Consider the following 12,609-nt stretch of genomic DNA (forward strand, 5'->3'; position numbering starts at 1 on the left):
GATCTGCTGTTAAACTAACTGAATTCTTAATCTCAGTTATTTTCTTTGTCAGTTTTGGAATTTCTCTTCATTTTTACAGTTTCCACTTCTCTGCCAAAATCCACAGCCTTGTCTTTTAATTCTTTGAACATATTAATCATTATTTTAGTCAGCTAAGGCTGCTGTACGAAATACCATAGACTGAATGGCTCACAGTTTTGGAGGCTGGGAAGTCCAAGATCTGGATGCTGGCTGATTTGGTTCCTGCTGAGGGCCCTTTTCCTGGTTTGCAAATGGCTGCCTTTTTGCTGTATCGTCACATGGTGGAGAGAGATCCTCTCTATCATGTCTCTTATCAGAAGGGCACTAATCCCATTCATGAGGGCTCTACCCTCCTGACCCCATTACCTTTCAAAATCCTCACCTCCAAGTATCATCACAGATGGGATTAAGGCTTCAACATGTGAATTTTGGGGTACACAAACATTCAGTCCATAGCAGTTATTGCTATTTTAAAGTTCAAGTCTGATCGTTCCATTTTCTGGATCTTTTGTAAGTCTATTTCTATTGTTGGTTTTTTCTCTTGGTTTTCAGTCAAATCTTAGATTCTCATATCCCTAGTTGTTTTGAGTACCAGACATTGTACTTGAAAATTTACAGAACTAATTTTAGGCTCTTGATTATAAATTTATATAGTAAAAGTATACATTTACATCTGGTAACCAGCTAGGGTTACAGCACTAGCAAGCTCTGATCACCTTAATTCAATTGAAATTAAAATGATCTGAAGCTTGACTTTAGTTCTTGGCAGGAGGCGGTTAGTCTTTTTCTAGTTAACTCTTACTCCTAGTGTCAGGACTGGAACTGGTGTGAGGCACAAGAAGCAACTAGTTCATAACATTTAAAGAGGCGCTTATTCTCTTATAGCCCTTTGGGGTCCCAACTGAAAGTCTGGGTATTTGCCAGGGTTTCTCACCCTTAGAAAGCCCTGAACTCTGGTTTTTGTTCTCTCATCCTTGTATAGCTATCTATCTCAAAGCTCTGCTCAGCTTCTTAACCTCTTGGCCACCTCAAGGCACAAATGCTTTGAAGGAAAAATGTGCCCCAAATGATGGACACAATGTCTATGGACTTCGCTTCTATCTGGAATCTTGGATCTATAAATCCTTGCTGCCTTTATAACTCACTGATACTTTCAAGCAAATTTTTAAAAAATATTCTGTACAGCTTTTTTAAGTGTGCAGTGAGATGATTGATCTGAAGTAACCTAGTCCAGAAGCAGAACTCCTGACCATTTAAAAAATAATGTGTGTATGTGTATATATTTTTTTCTCAGATTCATAAATTAATTCATAAACATAAGCTGGATGACCAAGGAACCCCTTTCTCCTCTAGTCTGTTGTTTTATCCATTCAACAAACATTTATTGAATACCTAGTATATGCCCGGCACTACTCTAGGTACCACCATATACAATGGTGATTTTAAAAATCGTAGTATTTTTCCTCAAAGCGCTTAGAGTATATTGAGTAGAGACAGAAAAAAGTAAACAAATATATATTAAATTATAAATTAAGAAATAAATTATGAAGATATTAAAGAGATGGTAGAAAAATAAAGGTGACTAATTTTTATAAGAATTGTCAGAGGAGACATTTGATTAACATTAAAGGAAGAAGGACTGGCATACCAAAGATCCAGAGGTGGGGAATTACTGTGTGAATATGTGTGAAAGCTAGATAGTAAGATAGAAGATAGTTAGATAGTAAGATAAAAAGTAAGTTAGATAGTAAGATAAAAAAAAAAAGTTTGGCATATGCCTAGAAGAAGCAGCAAGCCATTGTAGATGGAGTAGGAAGCAGGAGGGAAGGTGGATTGAGACAAGATGGGTAGAGACCAGATTATTCCGAGACTTATAGACCATATTTGGATTTTATTCTAAGAGAAATAGGAAGCTATTCTAGGTTTTTATATTACCTTTTTAATATACCATTTAATAAAACAAATAGATTTATCTATGATATTAATATTAATGTAAATTATATATAGCATAATATAATGCCATCAACCCTTACCTAACCTAACCCAGAACCTAAAACAATATGGATAATTTGTATCTACTTATGAGTTTCTCTCCTATCTCATCCTCCTATTTCTCAGAAGTTAACTACTTCTATGAATTTTATTTTTATTTCTTACCTTTTGAAAATTGCTTTTTAAAAAGATCATTTATGTAGAATGCTTAAATAATACATTATTTATTTTTGCTTACATTACTTACTATTATGTTTGTAAAATTCATCTATGCTGTTTCATGGCATTCCATTTTATGAATATGCTGCAATTTAATTTTCATTTATTTATTAATGGTCCTTAGGTATATTACTTTTCTATTGCTGCTTAAAAATTATCACAAACTTAATTGTTTAAAACAACATTTACTTTTTTCTCACAGTAGGTCAGAAGTCGGGAAAGAGTGTGAATGGATTCTCTGTTCACAGATTTCACAAGGCTAAAATCAAGGTGTTGGCCAGCAGCATTATCATTTGGAGGGATCCTCTTTCAAGTTCATTCAGATTGTTGGAAAAATTCAGTTTCTTGTGATTGTAGGGCCTACGGCGGCTCCTTTTTTTTTCTTTTCTTTTTTTTTTTTTTTGCTGGCCTTCAGCTTCTAGAGGTCACTCTCAGATCCTAACTATGTGGCCCTATCATGGCATAGCTGTTTGCTTCTTCAAGGCCAGCAGGCAAATCTCAAAACACACACAAAAGGGAAGGGCATTATGTGGGTAATATATAACAGGGATGGGAATTTTTAAATGTAATTTTGTTTTAATTGACACAATAATTTTACATTTATGGAGTACAGTCTGATTCTTTGATACATGTACGCTTTGTGTAATGATCAAATCAGGATAAATAGCATATTTATTACCTCAAACACTTGTCATATCTTTGTGGTGAGAACATTCAAAAATCCTCTCTTCTAGCTATTTTGAAATATACAGTACATTATTGTTGACTGTAGTTGCTCTTCTGTGCAATAGAACAACAGAACATATTTCTCCTAACTGTAACTTTGTACTCATTAACCTCTTCTTCCTCCTACTCTCCCTAGTCTTTGATAGAATATTAAAGAACTCAAAAAACTCAATAGCAAAAAGCCAAATAATCTAATTAGAAAATGGGCAAAAGATCTGAATAGACATTTCTCAGAAGAAGACATACAAGGCTAGATGTGTTGGCTCATGCCTATAATCCTAGCACTTTGGGTGGCCAAGGAAGGAGGATCGTTTGAGGCCTGGAGTTCAAGACCAGCCTGGGCAACACAACAAGATCCCATATCTACAAAAAATAAAAAAATTAGCTGGGTGTGGTGGCCCACACTTGTAGTATCAGCTACTTGGGAAGCTGAAGCAAGAGGATTGCTTTAGCTTAGGAGTTTGAGGTTGCAGTGAGCTATGATCCCACCACTGCACTCCAGCTTGGGTGACAGAGTGAGACCCTATCTCTGATAAATAAATACATACATACATAAGTATGTACATATATACATACAAATGGTCAAAAGGTATATGAATAAATGATCTATAGTATTAGTCATCAGGTAACTGCAAATCAAAACCACAGTGAGATATGACTTCACCTCAGTTAGAATGACTGCTATCAAAAAGACAAAAATAACATGCTGGTGAGGATATGAAGAAAGAGGTGGGAATTGGTGGGCATGTAAATTAGTAAAACCATTATGGACAACAGTATGGAGGTTCTTGAAAAAACTGAGTTGATTTTTGTATCGAGTGAGAGTAGGGGTCTAGGTTCATTCTTCTGCATATGGAGATCCACTTTTCCCATCACCATTTATTAAAGAAACTGTCCTTCCCCCAATGAGTGTTCTTGGTACTTTTGTAAAAAAATCTGTCGGCTGTAGATATATTGATTAATTTCTGTGTTCTGTATTCTGTTTCATTGGTTTATTTGTCCGTTTTTAAGCCAGTACCATGTTGCTTTGATTACCAAAACTTTGTAGTATATTTTGAGGTCTGGTAGTGGTTGTTCATTTTGCTCAGGATTGCTTTGGCTATTTGGAGTCTTTTGTGGTTCCATACAAATTTTAGGATTATTTTTTCTATTTCTGTGAAGAATGTCATTGGTATTTTGATAGGGATTGCATTGAATCTGTAGGTTGCTTTGGGTAGTATTACCATTTTAACAATATTAATTCTTCTGATCCATGAGCATGGGATGTCTTTCCATTTGTTTGTGTCCTCTTCAATTTTTTTCATCTGTGTTTTGTACTTTTCCTTGTACAGGCCTTTCACCTCCTTGGTAAATTTATTCCCAGGTATTTTGGGGGTAGGTATTGTTAATGGGATTGCCTTCTTGATTTCTTTTTCAGATAGCTCATTGTTTATAAAAACATATTGATTTTTGTATATTAACTTTGTATCCTATAATTTTACTGAATTCATTTATCAGTTCTAAGAGATTTTTAGTAGTGACTTTAGGTTTTTCTGCATATAAGATCATATCGTCTGTGAACAAGGACAATTTGACTACTTCTTTCCAATCTGGATGTCTTTTATTTCTTTCTCTTGCCTCATTGCTCTGGCTAGGTCTTCTAGTACTATGTTGAATAAGAATGGTGAGAGTGGGCATTCTTGTCTTGTTCCAGTTCTTAGAGGAAAAGCTTTTAGCTTTTCACCATTCAGTATGTTAGTTGTGGGTTTGTCATATATGGCCTTCATTATGTTGAGGTACTTTCCTTCTATACCTAATTTATTAAGGGTTTTTACCATGAAAGGATGTTGTATTTTATCAAAAGCTTTTCTTGCATCTAATATGATCATATGGTTTTTATCCTTCATTTTATTGATATATGTGATATATGATGTTTGTTAATTTGTGTATGTTGAATCATCCTTGCATTCCTGGGATATATCCCACTTGATCATGGGATTATCTTTTTGATGTGTTGTTGGATTCAGTTTGCTAGTATTTTGTTGAGGATTTTTGCATCTATGTTCATCAGGGATATTGGACCATAATTTTCTTCTTTTGTTGTATCCTTGTTTGGTTTTGGTCTCAGGGTTATACTGGCTTCATAGAATAAGTTAGGGAGAATTCCGTGAGATTCCATGTTTTGGAATATTTTGAGAGAAATTGGTATTAATTCTTCTTTAAAGATTCTGCAGAATTCAGTGGATTCTGCACTTTTCTTTGTTGGGAGTCTTTTTTTACTGATTCAGTCTCATTACTTATTTGTTGAGGTTTTCTGTTTCATAGTGTTCCCAAGAAATGAATTGGGAAACATCCCCTCTTTTCCATTTAATCCTTGTTAATTATATTTTTAGATTATTCAAGCTTTTTGAAATTTCTTGGATTAGGAGATAAATTCTTCTTTTCCCACTTTTTTATTGTGGAAGATAGCATACATGTACTGAATAATTTATGAAATATTTACATATAGTGTTATGGACTGAACATTTATGTCCCCCCCTCCAAATTTATATGTTAACACCCTAATCCCCAGTGTATTTGGAGGTGGGGCCTTTGGGAGATAATTAGGGCTAGATTAGGTCTTGAGGGTGGGACCCTCATGTTGGGATTAATGCCTTTATGAAAAGAGGAAGAGACATAGGATCCATCTGTCTCTACTATACGAGGTTATGAGAAGAAGGACATCTGCAAAGCAGGAAGACGACTCTCACCAGACACTGGATCTGCTGCCATCTTGAGCTTGGACTTCCCAGCCTCCAGAACTGTGAGAAGTAAATGTCTATTGTTTAAGTCACCCAGTCTATAGTATTCTGTTATAGCAGCCCAAATTGACTAGACATATATTTTAAATACTAAGAGTAATTGAATAATTTCTTTTCTTTTTTTTTTTTTTTTTGAGACAAGAGTCTAACTCTCTTGCCTGGGCCAGAGTGCTGTGGCATCAGCCTAGCTCACAGCAACCTCAAACTCCTGGGCTCAAGAGATCCTCCTGCCTCAGCCTCCCGAGTAGCTGGGACTACAGGCATGCACCACCATGCCCGGCTAATTTTTTTTTTCTATTTTTAGTTGTTTCACTAATTTCTTTCTATTTTTAGTAGAGATGGGGTCTCGCTCCTGCTCAGGCTGGTCTCGAACTGCTGAGCTCAAGTACTCCGCCCGCCTCGGCCTCCCAGAGTGCTAGGATTACAGGCGTGAGCCACTGCGCCCAGCCTTAATTTCTAAAACATATATATAGCTTAAGTAATAAGAAGGACATTACCTACAAATTTATGATTCACGTTGAGAAATACACCACCATTAGTATCAGTAATGTGTTTTGTGTACTCTTGTGAGATTACATCCCTCTCCCTAACTGTCCTTGGGTAACTACTACCTTGATTTTTGTTGTAATCGTTCCTTTTTCTTTGACTGTATCCCTAGACAATATATTGTTGGTTTGTCTCTTTTAGAACTTTTTATAAATGGATCATACTGTATGTATTCTTCTGTGAATTATATATATACTGTGAATTATATATATATTCTTCTGTCAGTAAATGCTTTCTTCATCCATAACTGATTTCTTTCTTTAGATTAGAAAAGATGAAAAAAGAATATAGAAATCTGAATACATGGATAGAAAAAGCTGGCTATTTAGAAAGCATTCTTACCCCAAAATTGGGACATAAAGATTTTAAGGTAATCAACTTAATACATTCTCCTATATATAGCTTTTAATACTTTTTATTAAGAAATAGATTATGATAATTAAGAGTGGTGATCAGATAATTGCTTTTTTGCTCTCGATATATAGAACACTATTCATGGTTCATGCACTTTCCTATTTTGATAATGCACCATTCAATACATATTGATAATTAATAAGTTTAATTTTTTAACAGCTTTATTAAGATATAATACCACACAATTGACCCATTTAAATTGTACAACTCAGTGGTCTTTAGTATGTTCACTGAGTTGTGTATCCATCACCATAATCAATTTTAGAACACTTTTATTACCCTCAAAAGCCACCCCGCACCCTTTAGCCAACACTAATTCTCTCATCCTCCCTCAGTTTTAGGCAACAATCAGTGTACTTTCTGTCCTCTATAGATTTGTCTGTTCTAGACATTTCATATAAATGGAATCATACAATATATTGTGCTTTGTGACTTGATTCTTTCGCTTACGACAATATTTTCAAGGTTCATCCCTGTTGAAGCATGTATCAGTACTTCATTTTTTTAATCTCCAAATAACATTACATTATTTGGGTATAGTACATTTTGTTTATACATTCATAAGCTGATGGGCATTTGGGTCATTTCTACTTTTAAGCTATTATGAATATGTTGGTATGAACATTCATGTGCAAGTTTTTATGTGAACATATGTTTTTAATTCTCTTGTGTATATACCTAGGAGTGGAAGATGGATTATATGGTATGCCTTGTTTAAATTTATGAGGAACTTCCAAACTGTTTTCCATAGTACCTGCATCATCTTACATTCTGACCAGCAATGTATAAGGGTTCCAAATATTCACTAATACTTGTCATTTTTAGTTGTTAAAAATTATTATGGTTTGAAGTGGTGTCTCATTGTGGGTTTTATTTGCATTTCCCTAATGACTAGTGATGTGAGCATCTTTTCATGTGTTTTACTGGTCATTTTTATATCTTCTTTGGATAAATATTTATTCAATTCCCTTGTCAATTTTTAAATTGGGTTATTTATCTTTTTATTATTTAGCTGTAAGAGTTCTTTATATATTCTGGACATTAGACCCTTACCAGATATATGAGTGAGGTTTAATATTTAGAAATATAATCTAACCTATACATTTTGACCTAGAAATAAAGGATTCATAGTTCTCTCAGCAGATAGGTAAAACATTGACTAAGATCATAGTCCTAAAATGGTAGTCATAACAAATTTTCATATCTTTTATCACCTCTGTGGTATTTGGGCAGAGTTGTGCTGTTATAAGATGAATTGATTAGTATTTGTTAATGCACAATTAGTATTTTAGGGGAAATTTAGGGGACTCTTCATTAAAGGGACTATGAACTTGGGTTATTATCAGAAGATTAGTATTTTATAAGAGTCCAGTGATCACTTTACCTTATAATTCTCCTTGGAATTTTGTGTATATATATACATAGCTTTTTAAGTCATATGCCATAATGTATTTCTTTTTCTTTCTGTTTCAAATTCTTTATTGTGCATCATGTTGCAAAATTTGAGGCTGGTTAAATACAATTGGTTTTCAAAATCTCTTTGAATATTTTCTAGATTACTACATGCAAGTGACCATGAAAATATGTGGCATTTTAAAATTTTGTAACTCTGAGTAGGCACTTACGTGAAGGAAAACATTACTATTCATAGACATCTACATTTAAAATAGATGTTCCAGCACATGGTACATGGAAGTTTTTGCCAGTAAAGAAGTTGGTTACTGACCATTTTATCAAAGTGCCATAGTAGTAAAACAGTATTAAAGAAATGTAATTTGGATTATTTAGCTTACTCATAAAGTAAGGTTAACTGACAAAAATTGTGCTGAAATGTATAAAAAATATTGGTACAAAAACCAATGAACCATAAGTTAAAGTAGTTTCCAGGCTTCATTTTGGTTTCCACACTCCACATTTAGTGTATTTGAGATCAGACTCCATGCATGTGAACGGATGACTGCAACCTTTTTTAGAAGCTTCTAAACAAATGACTTGAATTTAGTGTTTAAAAAATTAAAAGCCTGGGTGCAGTTTAAATGTGAGTTTGAACTAGCCAAAGTTCCAGTTTAATAAACATGAAGTTGGCCAGATCTAGATAACTACATACTTCGCAGGTCCTCCTGAGTCCCCCTTCCCCAGATTTTCCCCTGAAAAGTAAAGAGAATAAATTTGTGAAGTTAAGAAAATGATATTTGCATTCCCATGGCAAAAAGATTCCTTAAATTGAAATATAGGTATGTTTCAAAGTATTTATAGAAAAATTAAATAGTTTTAACAAATTCTAAAATGCTTACATAAGTTAACTCCACATTGCAGAAAAACATACAGTGGTACTGCTAGAAAATAGTAGCAAAACAGTGACTTAATATGGCAAATAAATAAATAAATAAATAAAAAGGCAGCCACAGTGACATGCCACATAATCCCTTAGGGAAAAAAATTTATATTCACAGCAGAGGAGACTTCAAAGAGGATAAAATTCAGGAAGCCATAAAATGGTACTCAGAAGCACCCACAGTGAGACATTCCGTCTGCATTTCTCAAACACATGTGTAAAACAAATGTAGTTCTCAAAAGTATTGAGATACCATGTTTTAAATCTTTGCAGCATGTAAGGGCCATTCAGGTTTTCTAATTTTATTTGAACACAAAATATTTAATTTTTTGCATGTAGAGAATAAGAGGTAATCATTAGCATAAAAAGGGAGAAGAAAAGAATTTCTAATTACCATTATGCAGAAAAAAGCAAAATTACAAGTACCAGCCCACTCACATGAAAATCTTTAATGTTTATGCTGATGCATATGTGAGTGCTTATCATCAAATCAAAGTGTGCAGTAAAAATAAAAGGCAGCTTAAGAAAGTTCCAGTGTTTCAGAGAAAGCACTTTTTTAAATGTATATACATGAAGAACATTTCGTTATATCATAAAATAAATGCAGCACTGTATAATATAAAGGAAGACTAATATATGTGGAGTTTTGGCCTTTTTCCTCCCTGTGTGCTACAATTATCTTTAACCTGCTGAACTTAATCTCAATGGTTATAGGAGTTTTTTGTTTTTCTTTTTTTCTCCTATTCAGTTCACATTTCAGGCTGTTCAGCAGATGCCTGTGATTCTGGAGATTCAGATTGCTGCTAAAAGTTTTTTCTCTGTTTCCTCAGTTTTTTAGGAGCTTTTCTCCATAAAATGATCTCCTGCTGCTTGAAGTATCTTCTGTCTTCCTCATCAACAAGTACTAAATTCAAAAAGTACCTTACTGAAAATTTTTTGTTCACATCTTTCATTTTTGGAGTTGGGTCATATCCTGCTAAAAATAGTCTTATTGGAATTGATTCATCTTTTACTTGTGCACCATCCATTATTTCATATTTGGCAATTGTTTCTGTTTCTATTGTGGTACTGGGTCCAATTCCTGTGATCTCTTTTTTGATCAGTTGTAACTCCACGTTATATTTTTATTCTTACTAATAAGAAGTAAATTTTTCCAACAATCACATCCTTTAAATGATACTTTGATTTGTTATATTCAAATTCTTTATGTAGACAATCTTCAGTGCCCATTTCCATCTTAATAGAGTTTTTAACATCAGGATAGGTGGCAAGCTGGTAAACAATAAGATCATATTCTTTTACCAAGTCTGTCAGTCTTCGTACTATTGTCACTTGAAATACCTGAAGTGGACATTGGCACCAATGTAAGATTCATATGGATTTGCAACTTGCATAAATTCAAAATTATAACTGCTCTGAGTCAGTTCTCCAGGTAGGGCTAGTTCTTTCACCAGGTTTACAAATTCATGAGTATTACTCTTGTCATTGAAAAGTTCAATTTGATCTACAAATTTTATTTTAATTCCTTGGTGCTCCAGCCTCTTTCCAGGTTGCTTAAAGGTTAGTTTTACCTTCCCTGAAACAGATTCTCCATCATAGAAGAGATAGTGTTTTTCTACTTTGCCATCTTCAGTTTTCATTTCTGCCATTTTCCTGGTTTCTCCATCATTAAGGCCAATGTCAGTCTCATGAATTGGACTAAAAATGCCTCCAGGAAAGCTCATTGTCAGCACCACTGCCATGGCCTCCACACCCCGCCCCCCAACTTCACTCCTTTTCACTAATGTATTTCAATTAAAAAGTAATCTGTTTCCTAGAAGTATCCTATCATACCCCCTGAAATTACAATATTATGTAATTTATCTTGTAATATTTATCTCTCACATATTCATCATTCAAATACTCTATCCATTCTTGGATATCCTTTCTCTGGAACATCAACTCCTAGGGTATACTCCTAGGATATACTCCTCCTTAAAATAGTGCTATTTGGATTGTTTTTCTCAACAAACCCATCTGTTTCTTGTCTTCTGCCAGTTTGGGGAGGAAAAGTGTATTGTATTTAAAGAAGTTATGATGGAAGAGAAAGATGTTGGCAATCTTTAAACATTTTCTGCAATATATTTTCCCTTTTTTTTGCTTCTAGGAAACTAATGTGAATGAGGTACTTGAAAGCTCGAATAATATATCTGAAGAGGAGCTTAAAAGTATTGAAACATTAGGTGAGAAACTAATTTTATTTTTGTCTGTTTATTAAGATAATTAAAATAAAGGTGGCTATATCACAAAAAGAAAATTAGTAATTTGCTTTAAGTGGATTTCATTTTTATTAGGGAATAACTATGCATTTCACTATAGTTTTGGTATAATATAGGGCTGCAGTGTCTCACCCCTGGGCCCTGGACCAGTAGCAATCTGTCTGCAGCCTGTGGTAGTGGTCTGCACAGCAGGAAGTGAGCAGTGGGAGAATGAGCTAAGCTTCATCTGTATTTACAGCCACTCCCCATTGTTCACGTCACTGCCTGAGCTCCACCTCCTGTCAGATCAGCGGCCTCATTAGATTCTCATAGGAGCTCGAACCCTACTGTAAACTTCATGCAAGGAAGCTAGGTTTGTGCTCCTCATGAGAATCTAATGCCTGATCATCTGAGGTGGAGCTGAGGCGGTGATACTAGTGCTGGGGAGCAGCTGCAAATACAGATTATCATTAGCAGAGAGGTTTGACTGCATAGAGACCATAATAAATCAATGGCTTGCAGACTCATATCAAAACTCTATCAGTGAGTGGCAAGTGACAATTAAGCTGCATCTGGTGGCAGGCTTTATATGGCAAGTGAGTTGATGTACTTCAATTGTATAGCTGCATCTGGTGGCATCCTGTAAGTCAGAATCTGACAGTTAGTTTAGTCCACATGTGCCCTGCCCATTATTTTATTTACCACTTCTGTTGTGTCTCTTTCCCGCACTGCATGCTTGTCTCAGTCACAGTTTTGGTAAGGCCACAAGCTAACCCTAGCAACAATGAGTAAAAAACAAACATCACTGGAGAGCTTCTTTGAAAGGGGGGAAAGACCCTATGATGAGACAGCAAAAGACTCTAAGACTGCCAACAAAATGAAAGCTGCATTTAAAAGAAAACACCAAGAGTCCTACTTAAATTATGGGTTCATTGCAACAGGTGATTCACATTCTCCAAGCCCACTTTGTATAATATGTGGAGACCAGCTATCCATGAAACCTTCAAAATTGCTTCTCCACATGGAGACCAAGCACCCTGCATTAAAAGATAAGCCTTGGCCAGGCGCGGTGGCTCACGCCTGTAATCCTAGCACTCTGGGAGGCCGAGGCAGGTGGATCGCTCGAGGTCAGGAGTTCGAGACCAGCAAGAGCGAGACCCCGTCTCTACTAAAAATAGAAAGAAATTATCTGGCCAACTAAAATATATATAGAAAAAAAAAATTAGCCGGGCATGGTGGCGCATGCCTGTAGTCCCAGCTACTCAGGAGGCTGAGGCAGTAGGATCGCTTAAGCCCGGGGGGTTTGAGGTTGCTGTGAGTTAGGCTGATGCCACGGCAC

The 12,609-nt window shown here is 35.2% G+C and overlaps 1 protein-coding gene and 1 pseudogene across 1 annotated transcript in view; one reads left to right on the forward strand and one right to left on the reverse strand.

Moving 5' to 3' along the window:
* The window catches only part of C2CD6 (C2 calcium dependent domain containing 6), a 116,665-nt gene that overhangs the window by 46,316 nt on the left and 57,740 nt on the right, over positions 1–12,609 (forward strand). Inside the window, exons 10-11 of the mRNA XM_045559735.1 lie at positions 6,549–6,654; positions 11,180–11,255. Coding sequence (XP_045415691.1) covers positions 6,549–6,654; positions 11,180–11,255 — 182 coding nt within the window. The remainder of the gene's footprint in view (positions 1–6,548; positions 6,655–11,179; positions 11,256–12,609) is intronic.
* Positions 9,777–10,757, reverse strand: LOC123643890 (annotated as a pseudogene).

This window comes from Lemur catta, chromosome 8 (assembly GCF_020740605.2).
Source record: "Lemur catta isolate mLemCat1 chromosome 8, mLemCat1.pri, whole genome shotgun sequence".
NCBI lineage: Eukaryota > Metazoa > Chordata > Mammalia > Primates > Lemuridae > Lemur > Lemur catta.